The sequence below is a fragment of the Papilio xuthus genome, unplaced genomic scaffold (genome assembly GCF_000836235.2).
Source record: "Papilio xuthus unplaced genomic scaffold, Pxut_1.1 DF825928.1, whole genome shotgun sequence".
NCBI lineage: Eukaryota > Metazoa > Arthropoda > Insecta > Lepidoptera > Papilionidae > Papilio > Papilio xuthus.
Window position 1 is genome coordinate 7698425 of NW_013532721.1, and position 17020 is coordinate 7715444.

At 33.9% G+C, this 17020-nt stretch overlaps 1 protein-coding gene across 2 annotated transcripts in view; it reads right to left on the reverse strand.

Moving 5' to 3' along the window:
* Positions 1 to 624: 624 nt before the first annotated feature.
* Lmpt (four and a half LIM domains protein limpet) overlaps positions 625 to 17020 on the reverse strand; it is a 93490-nt gene continuing 77094 nt past the window's right edge. For both annotated transcript variants that reach the window (XM_013322400.1, XM_013322399.1), the window contains 4 exons: positions 16573 to 16747; positions 2900 to 3069; positions 2543 to 2729; positions 625 to 2389 (listed from right to left, as the gene is read on the reverse strand). In XM_013322400.1, coding sequence (XP_013177854.1) covers positions 2232 to 2389; positions 2543 to 2729; positions 2900 to 3069; positions 16573 to 16747 — 690 coding nt within the window. In that variant the 3' untranslated portion in view covers positions 625 to 2231. The remainder of the gene's footprint in view (positions 2390 to 2542; positions 2730 to 2899; positions 3070 to 16572; positions 16748 to 17020) is intronic.

Below are 17020 nucleotides of genomic sequence, written 5' to 3' on the forward strand. Positions count from 1 at the left end.
AATAATTAATTTAAATAACAATCGAAAAACGATAAAATTTCAGTAAAATTGGTAACTTCTAATAATGTTTGAATTTCATATGCAATACCCTATAATGAAGGATAGTATTAAGGAATATTTTAAGCTTTACTTAAATCTTCTGAATGTATTTATTAATATTAATTGTAACTGTGGTAAATTGTATTTTATGAAAAATTTGTATAGCAGTTTGAAAATATAATTAATTTTCGTGTGTGGCTTTATGATAGAACATAGTAAAATGGTATCTCTAGATATATTATATGTTAAGAGTAAAACATGTATGAAGTGATTTTTTTATTATTTATTTACCTACTAGCTGTTGCCCGCGACACCATCCACGCGGAATAAAAAAAACATAATTAGTAGCCGGTATGTGTACCAGAGTATATTACGTGTGTGCCAAATTTTATCAAAATCCCTTCAGCCTTCAACCTTCAAACAAACATCTATCCATCCATCCAAACATTCGTATTTTTAATATTAGTAAGATGGCGTCTATCCTATTAAGAATGATTGAAGATGATTATTAACATTTATACTAAACCTGTTATTATTATAGGGGTTTGTTGGGGGGGGGGGGGTTTGAAATAATAAGAACTCACAATTAAGTTACTTTTTAATAGTTTTATTTAAATTTGATAGTTTATACAATGACGTACGGGTACAGATTATACAAAGATTAATTAGATCAGATCACACAGGTAAGCGGTTTGTTTATATGTGTACACATTTATTATAAATATACTTTCAACATCTGAATAATTTAACCCTTAACAATTAACCCTTATAAAGTGATCCCCAAACATGTCGTGGTCGTCTCGAAACTCTGATGTTACTTATCTCTAACACTAGAAAATATAATGTAAAAATATCGATAACATCTCAATTATCGTAACAAAGTCCTGTTTGACAACGAAAAATAATTTTAATATTTTATTAGTAGCAACTAGTCGACGTAAGTCGCTTATTTAAGTGTTAGGAAGCTCCGGCCGCCGGGCGTATGGCAACTTTACTACTGCGCGACATCGCGACATGGCAACCTCGGCGGCCCCCCTCTACCTCCCCTCAGCGTAATAAGTGCCTTCTCATAAAAATAAATACTTAACACTTACTATTTTTTAAATTTCTTACACTTATACAATGTTATGCAATATATCGATGAAATAGCTCGCCGGAGTCGCGAGTACTCTGGCAATAAATATGAAAATATACCGCGGGTCGGTACACGGCTCGCGTTAATCTTCAAACATGACAATGAACACTAAATAAAATACATATATTCTTCAAATTGACTTAGATATGTTATTAAGGCAACGTGTGAATTGCACTAGACGAATTGACAATATAACAGAATAATCTGAAGGTCTAAGACAGCCGAAGCGGTGTAACGCAGCGATTAGCGATCGTAACTAATTACATAAGTATGGGCTGCGTGGATGTATCGTAATTAGTAACAACAGTTAAAAACAAACAATATATATAAACAACTTAAATAAAAATTCTGTAATATGAAGCGAAATTAAATACTTTATTTGTGCATCCACATTTTTTTGTCATTTTCTTTTTTTTTCTTTATAAAAATATCGGTCAGATGTTATTTAGGGATGACCTTTCTGAAATTGGTTTTGTCGACAAGGTCGGGCAGGGTCTCGCCCGCGGTGCCCTGCTCTCGGAACGCGCACCACTCCCGCGCTTTAGCGACTAACGGTAGGATCGTTTTGTCGCTGCACAAGCAAATGTGAACAAGAACATCGTGAGCATTTCATACATTTAGCGGGAACACACCAAGCTGTAAGCCCGCGAGTCCACGTGAGGCGAGGCTAAAGCTAGTAAATTCTACCAAAAACATCTAAAAATATTTTATTCTCTTGTAAATAGGCAAGATGAAGATATAATATATCTTGGTAGATATTAATTCCTTTACAGATCTTGCGTGGTCCAGGCATCACATTTATTAGGTTACAATCTACCGCCAATGCAGATGATTTAACACTTCAATGTTGAGATGTTAAGCGTTAGTGACACGCACACATGATCGGATCGTATCGCAATAAAATCGTTGATTTATAATTTGTGTTGTTGTTCGTTGTTTTCTTTGTACAATGTTATTATTATCGTAAATTAGTATACTTTAAAGTGTGTGTATGTGTGTGCGAGTGGGCGGGGCGGTGCGGGGCGTGGCGCGCGGTGGGCGGGGCGAGGTGCGGTATTTACATGAGCTTCTGCTTGGCGCACTCGGGACAGATGATGTCCTGGCCGTCAGTGATGAAGCCCTTGCCGACGAGCGAGGCGCTGCACTGCGCGCAGATGAAGCAGTCGTTGTGCCAGTGTCGGTCCTCGAACGAGATGAAGCGAGTACCGCCGATACCTGAAAATATAGTATTGTGATTTTAAGAACAAAATTTAAGATTCCTATTCCATAGTTACTTTCATTCCTTCACAATAACCGTCTATTCATGTTGATCAAGTAGCTATTACGAATAAGCAGCATCTCAGCTTTAGTAAGGTAATGAACATGTACCAGTAATGGGCTTGGTGCATGACGTGCAGCGCTTGGCGAAGAGCTCGCCGAAGCAGTCGGCGCAGTAGGGCTTGTCGTCACGCGACGTGAAGCGCTGTCCCGCCAGCGACGTGTCGCAGTGCGTGCACGTGAAGCACTCGCGGTGCCACGGCTCGTTCTTGTATGTCACGCCGCCTTGAGTTATTATCTGACCAACAAAACAAATACATTACTCGATTACATTAAGTTAAACTAGATGGCGCCGTTCTCGAATTAACCCGCGGTAACGAAATCATCTCACTAGAGTTCCATAGTCGTCAAGACAATTTTCAGGTTTGATAAAAGTACGTAATCGTGCTAAGAGAGAATGATAGTCACCTTGTTGCACTTGACGCAGCGTGTGGCAAACTTGTCCTCGTAGCAGCCAGCGCAGTAGATCTCCTGCTCACGCGGGATGAAGCTCTTAGTGCCGATTGGGTTCTTGCACACGACACAGCAGAAGCACTTCTCGTGCCACTGCCGGGTCTTGTACTCCATCTTCTTAGTGCCTGAACAACAATAACATCACGTTAGTCGACAATTCAACAACAGACATTCTTAGTGACCATGATCGGCTTTTGTAGGGGTGCAAATATATTTCAATCTTTAATTTTTAGTTTATAAAAATGATTATTTAAGTAGACAAAATTCTGACAATATATGTATCATTAGTTGCTTTTGTGTGAATATGTAACATCGTTACTGACTAGTTTTGATGAGCCGAGGTCAACAGACCCTCGCTAATTGTCGAGGGGCCAAGGTTAAAGAAGGTCGCACGACAAGTATATCAAACGTTGCATATTAAAAATACATGTCATTCAGCGTCGGAAATATAAACATTTTGGCAACAATGCAAACATTACGTAGCCAGAACTAGCAAAATAATAAAAACAAAGAAACTGGGCGACAATAATCTTTTATACACTTATCATTTAGCCATATGACCGTTATTAATTAACGATACATAATAATATAATTGAATGAGTGTTGAGTTAATTGAAACATGAGAGAAAACGCCCGAGTCTAATTAACGAAGAGCGATTGAGATGTTGGTACGTCTACTAGACGCCAGGGGGCGCTATGCTACATATAACTTTTATTACAGATGAATATTATGTTTATAAATGTAGTCAGCTAACGAAAAAATCTTTTCATCCTAACGTTAATCTATATCAAATGGCAAAAAAATTATTCTAATAACATTTTTGAAAAATTCAAAAAATCTAAAATTAAAATTTTGTGACAACGCAAGACGTAAATAAAAATTTAGAAACCGTATATACAATAATTTACTTGCAAACTAATTGCAATCAGTAGATTTCAATCATAGCGTGTTAAAAATAATAGCAGTCTGAATGAAATCACCATACAGAAATGCTTTTTTATCGATCGTGTAAAACCTATCTGCAGTCACAAATGGGGTGGTGTGCGCCCGTCGCGATATTCCTGTCGAATCGTTTCAGACATCATCCGCCATTGATAAAGGTTCGCTCACAAAGAACTTTTATCTCTACTATATTCTAACAAAGACTTTTTCCGCACTAAGAGAAAAGATTTCGAAGCTAAATGCATATTCTTGTTAAACATTCGTTTTTTTTATTCATTTTAAGTTTTTAAAATTAATTGAAAGAATTGTATTGTGATACAGTTGCCTTTGATATATTCAAGGCAATTTATTCACGCTTTGAAGCAAACATGAAAATACGTAATCACTTTTCTATGCATTTTCAATATGCTAACTGATATCCTTAAAAATAAAAAATAAATACATTGCAAAAGAGTTAAAAGACTATTAAAATCGCAATTAAAAGCTGTAGTTATTGTTTTACAGAATTCTGATTAACAATTATTTTTTAGTCCTCAAATTTGTGTTTACATGAATATTTTATGGATACTGTTTGTTTACTGTTAAGTAAATTAACACATTTTATGCAAGTGATATTTCAAAAGGTCAGTGTGAACGCGCCCTTATCAACTATGCGGCTGTCGTGTCGCTGTCAATACATCGGAATTGTTTTCTCGTCCTTGACAGAGCTGAGCTGCATGTGACAACTGCCAATGGAACCCCGATATTTCTATACTCCACGCGATATTCCCCCTTTCAAGGTTCATTCCGCTTTACAAAGACCTCATGATAATTTACTTCGAAATCAGTTTATTGGTTTACTACAAATCGTATGCAATGTGTTCCTAAGGGTTACAAAAAAGTGGTAGTAAAATTTACCTTTTTATTTAAAAGCAAAAGCTCAAATCATTGGTTAATAAATAAGTAAAAACATGATTGTTTATACCATGTAAAATACAATTACTATCTAGTTGAATTAACACTTTAAAAACTTTAGAAAGTGAACCCTGATGAGCAAGTTTGCCTTTAGAGAGGCTTACTTTCACTTAGCGCTACAATTTAATGTTGTCTTATTAGAGTGTTCGCTTTTAGTTGTGATATAACACAAGTTAAAAATCAAAAATACGTGAATTAGTACTAAATCAACAGAGATACTTTAGTAATTAACATCATAAGAAATTTTAAATTTAGATAAGTAATACAACGTGAAACATGTTTGGAAAAACGTATATCATATTATATTATTTTTCTTAAAGAGTATTTTAAACTTTACTGAATAAAAAAAGCTTGTATGGAAGAAACAAAAGATTTCTACCTAATCAACTGGATACAATCATGAGTTCATTTATAAAACTAACAAAGTAATTTATTGTGTCTGTCAATTTCGTGCAAAACGATTTATACCACGAAAACATTTTCAAAGACAACCGTACGTTATGGGATATTAAAGTTTAATGGGAAAACTTATTGGATCGAATACCAGATAAAGTTTTGTGTAGAACAATAGCGTGCTCCGAGCTATAGTGACTTCAACACAATGATACGCGTCGTAAATGTTCACGTAGGTCTTTGAACCTTGTACGATATAAAAAAACATTTTTTGTTCAACTTCTACGATCACTTTATTATGTTCGAAATGATATAGCGCACAAAATAACATTTAATAAACTAAAAATAAAAAAAAAATCTAGTTTATTCATAATAACTTTAGCTTTTTATTCAGTCGACAAAACTTTTTTTTTAATTGTAGATATGTACAGAATTATACAATTACTGTCTAGTGCAATACGTCAAATTAGGACTGTCCAATCTGAGTGATATCTTGTTTATGACATAATAACTCTATATAAATGCGACCAAGGTTCTATTTTTTTCATGTTCAAGTTTAGACGTCGTATAAGTGTCGAAGGCAAACGGAGCAGTAGGTCGCATGATGTCAGCCGAGGCGCGTGGGCAAAGCTGTACACAGGGCAACAAGCCTCTTTACATATAGAATCGTACAAGCCAAATTGGTAGCTTACGTAATGATCATTGAGCGGTTATTTGCATACACCAGTGTAAAGAAGCCACTTAGGGAGATTAAGCGTGTAAATATTTTTGTTTGTTGCTTACTTTGTTTCGAAGGATGGTGTTTACGTCGAGTTTTCAAAGTTATTTAAATAATTTATGGTAAATGTATTCAAGATTGCGGAATACCTAAAGTAACAAATCTATTTATATTAACCTAGCTGTCGCCCGCGACTCCGTTGGTTTAGATATATAAAAAACTTAATTAGTGTAGCCCACCCATCCATTCAACCACATCACATACATCTAAACATTCCCATTTATAATATTAGTAAGTTAAATAGAAAGCAACTCTTCAAGGCATAAATTCGAAAATAAAAATAGTATCCTATGTCCGTCTCCTGGCTCTAAGCTACCTCCTCACCAATTTTCAACCATATCGATAAAGCCGTTCTTGAGTTATAAATAGTGTAACTAACACAATATTCTTTTATACATATTATTATATATAAATTAAAATTAATATTTACTTTAATATATAGTCGTCTATTAATAATAGTTATACTTTGACTTTGCAAAAAAACCGCACCATGTTTAGCTTCGCATAAATTATGCTCAACAAGACAATTGTGAAGGAATTGGTTCACATGTTTATTAATGTCTTATTGTCATATTTACAAAGTAACATGAATATAAATATAAATCTAAACAATTAACAAAATTGTGTATGTAAAATAGAAAAAAAATATTTCGTTTATGCCTATAAATAAACAATTTGTGGATTTTTTGTCTGTCCGTCGGCAAATCTTTGTTTGTTCCCTGAAATCTCCGAAACGGTTATACTGATTTTGACGGGATTTTCACTGGAAGGTATCTTATGTGTGCGAGAGTAATTTAGGCTTTTTTCCAATTCTATGTTGACGAAGTCACAAAAATAAATGTAGTCTTACTGTCGCACTCAAAGTTGTTAATTGTTCACTTATAGAATCCCAGATTATAGAGTAGATTTCTTGTTTCAAATCTAACTTAAGCGACTGGTTAAGGTTACACCAATGCGGTAGATTAAACCACCCTAAAGATTAAAATTACATACTGTAAGACAAAACTTCTTTAAATAATCTGTGTTTAACAAGATAAAAAGACTGGTTATTGAATCATCAGATATGCAGGGGACGTAAGTATATGTGCATAAGTATGTCATATGTCGTATTTATGTAATTCTTGTATGTACTGGAATAAATACAATGCAGTTGTTACATGCGATAACGAAAATTAGCAACGCATTGTTCTTGCACAATACGTGGTCTATCGGAAGAATTCTTCCACTCATTTGTGATGTTTTTTTCTTGCTTACTATTTTATTTGTTTAATAGCATTATGAAATTATAAATACAGTTTTATGATATGATTAAAGCGAATATTAAATACGATATCTAACACTATAATATTGGAAACCATATAAATAAGGGAAGGGATGTACAACAAATTCTGTGCCTAACAAAACTTTGGTACTGCTAGATATCACCCAATGTATTAATATAGATAAAAAATAGAAGTTATCTAGATGCTTGTAATAAAAAAAATTGTGAGTCAAATTGAATTTATCGTGTAAAATAGTATCAGAGTTGAAGGCATGGTCAAAGTTTGTGCAAAGGTTGCCCTGACAGATGGCGTGCGGTTCACCTCAACCTTCCGCACACGACTCGCATGATTAGCCTTACCAGTAAGGGCCCCGAACACCCATATTTGTGCCGATACTCGGACAAGTACAATTAAAGAAAGATTTATTGTTATTTTTTTTTCAATAACTGGCGACTCATAAATCATTAAGAGTTATGACTTAAAAACAAATTGAATACAAGTGTCCATTTCTTTATTTAAATTTATACTTTTTATATATTATAATAACTTTTTATACTCAAATCACACTGGCATGAAAACGTAAGCTTTTTAAAAAAAATTATGCTTGAAGAAATGTAAATTTAAAATGTCATAATTGATGTGTTGTTTGTTCGTTCATAAGCTAGTAGATATAGACATTTTCTATGGTATGTTTAGGTAATGAAAATTGTTATTTTCATTGTTATGTCATTTGGCATTACTGTTTTAGGGAACAATAGCTGTCGCCAAATTGGCACTAAAGTAGTAATAACATAGTATCGCAACGCATCTCGTACAGAACTTCGTGGCGTGCCAGGTGTCGTGTTTAAACTATTTCAAAACTATTATATACTGTATTTAATTAAAATAATTAATTAAAATAATTGAAATTTTTAAAAAACATTTAAACTTTACTAAAATTATTCATACAAAAATAGGTGAAACGTCAATTACATTGGCAATACAAATAGCCAAGTGAAAGGTGTTTGTAGCTGATTTAATAGGAACCCGTACCTTCGGGAACACCCACGCTTTGCCACGATTTTATCTAAATAAGACAAACTACTATGGACCAACCCACGTCGGAATTTGTATTGATTACGATTTGTTTCGATAAATGTAACTACTATACACATAAATGTAAAATGCTTACTTAAATGGTCTCTTAGTGTAGATTTCTCATATTAAAACTACTAATGAAAAAACTAATGACCCGCGTACAGGCCTTAGTGACCATTTACTCGTAGCAAAGAGTAGTTTAGAGTTAACCTTAGATTCTTATAACGGAGGCAACCAGTGTGACCTAGGTAAAATTATATTAAATCATGTCTGATGCAAGTAAGCGCAATTTCTGTAAACATGCGACAAATTATATATATTTTTTGAAAGAAATCCTATTTAAATTAAATGTAATCTCTGGCTGAAATTCCAATGCTTTGTTCATTTTGAACGATAGGCAATTAAAAAAAATACTTAATTACAGCTGTATTCGATTAATCAGAAACCATGAATTTGCGTCAAACCCAGCTTATCTGTGCCACACTTGTTCAATTATTATTTCATTATTAGCGTAACGCGATATTAAATATATATAAGTAACAACCTTAATGTATGGCCTTCCTTATCTGAACGAATCCACATAGAGAACTATGATTGATGGAACTTAATTCGTGGCTTATTTTAGAAACAATTTGATAACAATGTTCGGGATTACAACTCGTTGGTACAATTCCCGCGCTATTCTCTTCACTATTTTCCACCTATCTTTTTTATAATTAAAAAAGGTAAAAGTTCTTACTGGCCAGTACATCATGTCTTTGGCAGAATGTATTAATTCTGCACTCAACACTAGTAACAATTACTTTCGATATTTGAATTTTGTCGTTTGCTACAGGAATATCTAAACATAAATATGATTTAAATATGTTTCAATTGAACGATTTCGAATAGCCCCGCTCTTTATACCGTTATGAACGCAGTCGCGACAAATTATATTCAGACCATAAACTGCTGCTTTGAATCTGCTACGACCAAAAACATCGAGCATTTCATTTAAATGGAAATGGCTCTTACGAAAAAAACGAATTGCCGCGGGTTTCTGAGACTAAAATCTACTTTTAAAACATAAAGTTATCACTGTTTTGATATAGTAATGGTAAGTATGACGGTATGTTTTACACTGCGATTTTGATATCAAAAACCCACGATTATTCTTTCCTAAATATTGTATAAATTACGTTAAAGAAGTTTAAAACATCTGGAAACTCTGAAGATACAATTAAATATATAACATACCAAACAGAAACGTTCATACGCAGCTTTTAATCCTTGAATACTAATTAACGTTGTCGGCATATTTGCAAAAGCAAAAATTTTGGGTCAAGGTCCGAAATTGTAGGTTGGCATTAATTGACGTAATGTTTGTAATATTTCATACAGTTACGACCAGATGCATACATCTCACGAATTTAACCATCGAATTGTTTTCATGATTATTTTCGCATAAAATTTAAAATTGGAAACAAGTTATTGCATGTTTTATAGTTCGTACAATGTTTACTGCTATTAAAAACATTTATGAGATTTCAACTTGTTACGAATTACTATATTTTTTTGAATACACATGTCTTTTGTTTGTTGTTGTCGTTGTGATTAAAAATAAAAATGTTATGTTACTAATTAAAATAAATGCAATAAAAAAAATATATTTTTTATTATAGTTAGATTAGATTGTGCAAATCGATTTGTAAATTTCTACAATTTCTTCCTCCTTACTGTCATATTTCTCAATTGACAATTTCCGGAGGGTTCTAATAATATCCGCTTTAATGCCGGCAGCGAGGTATATAGGTATTATTGCCTTGCTGTTTTTTTAAGTAAACATATTTAAATTATATTATTTTTTGAATTATCTGAATGTCATCGCTGTTGGTGCGACAGTGAAAGCTTACGATTAATCAAGTTAACGCCTTGTTTACATTGTGCCAGTACCGTAAGACAGTAGCGCTCAAATACAACTGGCATGATGAAAAATATATGCATAAAAATGCGAGATTTTTAAAACTACCCTACAAATATAAAATTATTTATTGTAAATCAGTAACAAGTTAACGTAACATGTAGTGTCAAAGCATGTCAAGGTGCAACGCGTCAAATGTAACATAGTTTGACAGCTACAGCCACGCACCGTGTCACTCGCGTGGAAAACATAGAGTAAACGAAGTAAAGATATGAAACTTATGGTCATAATAACAGCTCTGGTTTTAAATAAATAGGATGAAAAACAAATTTTGATTTCTTAAATCAGTATTACAAGTACAATTAATACCTACAATATTTTTTCGTAATTCGCTAGTATTTATAATTATTGTAGTAGTAATCATTTTATTATTCTGGAGACCATAAACGCGGAAACTACGTAAACCAAGGGTTCATTGCCAAACTTGTACTTACTTGAGGTTCAAATAATAAAATCACGTCAGAGTATACAAGTGTCCCAAACACGCACGGTGTAAAATCGATACGCAAATATTTGCTAACGTCCGCTCTGTATAGTATGTTAGTTTTGTTAATGAACGAAATTTGGGCTGGACTCCGCCTTCCATGTAGATTGACTTTAATTGAATGAAACGAGTTATTCGTTCAGTTAAATACAGCGTGTTGGAATAATTAAACGTAAAAAAATCTGTCAATTGAAGAAAAAAAAGTAGACAAGTCAAACTTTCATGCAACTATGAAACATTCATTTTAAAATGTAAAATTACGAGTTGAAAGTTTGCTCATTTAATGATATTCGTTATAAAAAGATTTGAAGTATGTAAGGTTTTCCTTGCAGTGGAGAGGGGAATCCGCGTGCCTTTCAAATTATCATCAACTGTAGGTCGTCTAGTCAGCCTAAGACAAGGAATGTTCTAAGGGAGAAGTGGAATTCAAGGGTAATGCTTGTATATTTATTTATGTGCCACTGAAATTTTTACTGGTTGATTCGGAGGGGTAATGTTTGTCGTGCGTATGTATGTATGTATGTGGGTTTGTACTTTAAGTATGGAATTAGATTTGGACTTGTTTTAAATCCATTGTTTGTTTTTAAGATCTCAATATAATATACTTATGTCCATTCCTTAATTTCTTGTGTCTATAGCTATTTCAATAAAAGAACGAACAGTTGTTCGAAGCCTCGTCCATATTCTGATCAAGTCTGCGTTTCGTATTTACAAGTTTTGGCAACAACAACTTTGCTGCAGGATTTCCGAAACAACTCTAATTACTTTCGAATTGTTTGAATACAAAATTTATTGAATTAAAAAGTTGTAAGCGTGAAAGATGAGTTACGGAACTATTCATTATGTATAATAAAATAATAGAAAAGAAACAACTGTATTTGTTGTTTGTATGGCTGTAAAAGTGTTCGATGAGTCTAAATATTATTTAAATAATAACATCCACTAAACCTTTCAGTAAGTAATTCGCTTAATATTTTAGATTTAGCTCAACCGTTTTACTTATACAACCTTATCGCGATGTACGAAACTCGTTTTAGAAAGTTTAACTTTCTGAGAAATGAAGCTTTTGTTGATAAATTTAATAACAGGCAGTCATGATAATGCACTTAGATATTAATATGAATTAAAAAAACTTGCTTAAATCGACCTGATTGCAATGGACCCTACTATTCGGTGGAACGAGAGCTTTATATAAGAGATTTTTAAATAAGGAAGAAACACTTTATCTTTGTTATGTGATGAAGAAAAGTAAAGAAAAACCTGCAATAGTTTTCCTGGCATCGCCTTGTAAGCACTTGTCCCGTAGTGCACAACAGAATTTCTTGTTTTCCCGCTCGGCGGTCGCGTTGGGCAGGAACATGGATAGTATAGCTACATCCTCATTATTCTCCCTCGCCCTTCGTATCCTCTCCTGCCCTACAGTTTTCGTAGTTAGGTGCAGGCGAGATTTGAAATCGTCACTTAAAACGTCCGCGGACATTTTTCATACAATATCCCGCAATTTAAAAAAGTTCTAATACTATTTCCGGTTTAATACCACGGTCTATTAACTTTTAATGACAGAAAAAAAACAATGTCAAAAAACAAAACAGTTGGCTTGATTGACAATTTTAGTGTCACAGATTAAAAAAAGCGCGGGAATTTACGAGTGGAATGTTCGAGTAATGGCCGTGCAGGCTTCGCGGCTGGCGGTGCGCTACTGATGCGACGGGCACAACACAGCGCTCGCCTACACCCGGCACTGGAGGCTGTGGATTAACTTAATTGATCGCACACGATAACAGCTCCTTTAGAATTTCCTTTATACGTCGTCGGTACTAAATAATGACATTTAAAATGAAAAGATGTTTTACAACATATTTTGCTGTACGTTATAAAGTCAATTTTCCTTAACAACTAGGGCTAAACTCAAATGCCATCTCTGGTAATAAGAGAACCTTAATGACTATATGCGGCATTAAAAGAAAAAACATATAAGTTAATACGTGGAACAAAGTTCGCGTTGATGTTTGTATGTATATCGGAAGGGAGAGTAGACTGTCATTTTTTTACCGCGGGGTCCGCACTCTCGATGGTTCATCACATTTTTAAGTGGTCTGGGTGACTGTACTCGGCAATTTTATAAGCGTATTTTTTTCCTACGTATTTATATACTGGTATGTAATAACAAGTGCATTTAGGAAATGTAATAATGTCATGGTAAGACATGACATCATTAAATAAACCGCTAATAATCGTGTTAAATTAATGTCTGCGATATGACCGGGCAATGATTGAAATGGCCGATAAATAATCAAAATGACATTACATCTGTGACCTCACTTCAATTATGACATACGAGGGTTTACCTCATCTCGTAATCTAATCAAAAATGTCACTGACAAGTTTCAGACCATTCAAGGGTTCTAAAGCCTTGATAATAGACAGAATTATATTGTTTAGAAGACTAACCGTAGGTTTCTGAGCGCAAAAATTGTCTTAGTTGGTTACAGAAACCAAAGGTAAGACTAATTAAAATTTTAAATTAAGAACAATGTGTTGAACACTAACCAACATTAGACAAACAGTAGGCATGACATAGAAAAATTAAAAATAATCGATGAATCATTAATATATGAGTCGTGATTGAAATGAAATATGAAACCAGACTACAAATTACGTTTGATTTTGATGAATAAATAATAAAATAACAATAATTAACATTTAAAAAAATGGTTCACTATATTTTTACTTTAAATTTACACTGTATTTGTCAAATTTAGGAAAAACTATCATTATACTTGTATACATTACGTCACGCACAATTTAAATTACAAAAATCGTCTTACGATTAAATGTTAATTAAACACTCTGTAATTACATATCTATGTCAAATTGTATTAAAAGAGTTGACGTAATAATAAAAATATTGGCTAGGATGTTGTAATATGTGTCTAGAATTCTGTTTGAGTTTACTTTGAAAATGTATGTATATGACGCATCTGCTTGTTACGAATTCCTTCCAAGATTTGGTCAAATTTATAAATAGTTAGTGGTCCATCGCAATGGCGTATGATAATTTATTACTGACCATTAATATCGCCTACGCGATGACTCAATTATTGTTAACTTAGTGTCATTCTGACGAGCACAGATAAAAAATAAATTTAACAATGATTTTAATAATATGTTTGTATACTATTCCTTTAATTAACTTATTTCTAAATAGTCCACTTTATTTAGTTGAATTGTGACGAAGATAGCAAATGTTATTCGCTTTTTATGGGCTAATTAAAATGTGGCAGAGGTAATGCGTTTAATCGAAAAACTAGTCGCAAATAAGCTAGCTATGTTGGTTTTCGTGTATCATCATCATCATCAGCTCACTATACGTCCCCACTGAGGTGCTCGGAGCCTACCCTAAGTTAAGGGTGATTAGGCCATAGTCAACCACGCTGGCCAAGTGCGGGTTGATTGACTTCACACATATCTTTGAATTTCTTCTCAAACATGTGCAGGTTGCATCATGATGTTTTCCTTGACCGTACGAACATCGGACAACTTTCGTGTATTGCAGTTAGAAAAATAATTAAATAAACATGGTCCGTAATCCGAGTAGTTTTGTGGATTGATGATTGGATGTTAAACAAGGTTAACGGTTTATCACTTCTGTATTGTGGCCGCGAGCACGAGATGTAACGGTAACAATGCTTGCGGTAACACGATTATATTGCCAAGAGAATTATATGTGTACACATTATATCTTTTATGTAAATGAAAAGTATTTTTGATATCAAACTGTATAAAGTTTCCAAGTCCCTAATCCAAAATTGACCCTTAACACCAGCTATAAATATGCTAGATACTTACTTATAAGCAACGTTAGTGCCTATTTCCACTAATCGTGCGTCACACACAAATGGAAATTCTACCTAAAGCGTGTGACATAATATTCTCCAATAGTTCCGACACGTTAGTGAATTAACTTGTGATACAATCGGACAACGGGCGTGTCGTAAATTGCCGACTCGCGCCCAATTAGGCGTCGCACTAGCCGGCGGACAGTGACTTACGAATGCCGCGGATTTACACAATTGAAAAACTAAATTGGATTGACTGGGAGGCCATGACTAGATATTTTTAACCAGGTTAGTATATGATAATTTACAGTCTTAAAACCTCTTTCTCACTAGGAGATAATATATATCGAAAGAGACCTCATTATATAAAAACTTTATACTAGAGGTCACAATTGACTTGACAAACAAATACACCCTATGAGACGGGTAAAAACAATGTTATAATAATAAACTGCTAATTATAGTAATTAAAAAAAATACTGCCTTTTAAAATTTTAAATTCAAATTAATAATATTTAAAGACCGAGAATTGTTTGTACTGAATCAATGTAGGCAGCCCTATTCATATGCACAGGCGTGAAATATGAACGTCCTGATAGAAGTAGGTATGTAACATAGACGAAAACTCGAGGGGACGTGTTTGACTGAGCTACACAAAAGGTCTCGCTCAAACCCCTACAGACTCAGTTTGTGAATTTAATTACATTTTTATAATAGTGAACTTTGTAAGGCGACAGTATACATTTAGCTACAAGTTTCCACTACCGAAACACCAGCCTACAAAGTGTTATGCCTTTCGATTTCTCTAAATAAAAAAAATACAGTATGTGTTTCTTTATACAAGTAATTTAATTATTTTATAGCTCTTGTTTTAAATATCGAAAGAACCCTCAACTGCATTATTTATTGTTTTCCATTAAGGACAATAATATCAGGCAGTTAAAATTGCACGTAAAGGGCACATCGAAAACGTCAACATATCAAATGCGACACATAAAGGAGAACAAGTTGAAAAGTATGTGACATATTCTAGGAACTCACGGGTCGGAGTCTTTATGCGCGATTTAAAAGTCAAAATTATGCCCCGTTATGTACGCGCGATATACGCTTCGACATTGGCAATGGCCGGGTTTTTTCTTGAATAACCTTACTGACTCCTTATCAAGCAAGGGTAAGTGACGGACCATATAAGGATGGTCAGGCCACGAGTCATCGAGGATTCCTGACACACATATATTAGTTTACCACTAATGTAGCACTTTGTGTGAAGTCTTTGATTTCTAAAATTGGAAAAGATGACTGGTACAAAATAAAGTCTACTCACATTTAAACGTCAATTATAAAAAGTTTAAGAGAGAAAGAATGAAGAAACTTGGTGCAATAACATGTTACTATTAGTCCGATCGTAGAGTCTGGCTACTTACTTTTTTACCTCTTACAATGATTTTGAACAACTTAATAATAATATTAGTAATTATAAAAATTATATGTAATCATACAAATATAAACGATCAACTCATTTTGTCGGTAAGCGTGAGTCATTCGAACGTTTCGATAAATAATCCCTTGTAACAACGATTAAAGGATTCTTTATGACTTGATTCATCGCACCTTATTTAGAAGTATCAATCAATTTGCTCTATTTATATATGAGACTAGAATACATGTTTGAAGTATTCTAATACGTGCGAAGAATACACGAATTAAACTTATCTTTGCATGCGAGTTTTTTTTATAAAAAAAAGTTTTTCTTGTTTTGCTTCGGAAATAAAAAAAAAATCTTAGCATTATAAGCTATGCGTGAGAATGCGCCAAATCGATATTTATGGTCTCTACCTACCCCTATGGATTACGGTGTGATTATGTTGTCATAGTATTAAATGTCCGCTGTGAATTTGCTTATTAAAATGAAGTTATATAAAGATCTCTCCAACTCACCAGCACGGAAGACCTCTCCGCAGCCATCGCAGCGGCTGGCGAACTGTGCGTCATAGCAGTTGCCGCAGTAGATCTTCTCAAGCTTGGAGCCGAACTGCTTGTCGACGAGCGACACGCGGCACTTGGCGCACAGGAAACACGCCTCATGCCAATGTTTGTCCTTGTACGACAGGTCCTGGACAATATACAACACAGTTTCAATTTAAATATCTACATCTTACTACAATAGTGGCCACAATTTCTTTTGCCTTCAGTATATCTCAAGTCCAAGATTACTTGTGACGAATAAAAATTTAAATTTAAGATTGTAAAGAGCATTACCAGGTGGAATATAGAAATGTCCTTCAACTCTTGAAAGTCACATTCAGTTAATGCTCCTATTAAATATTAATGGTATACAAACCCCATATAAATAGTAATCGTTGCTAGCACATTGTTAAAGCAGTGT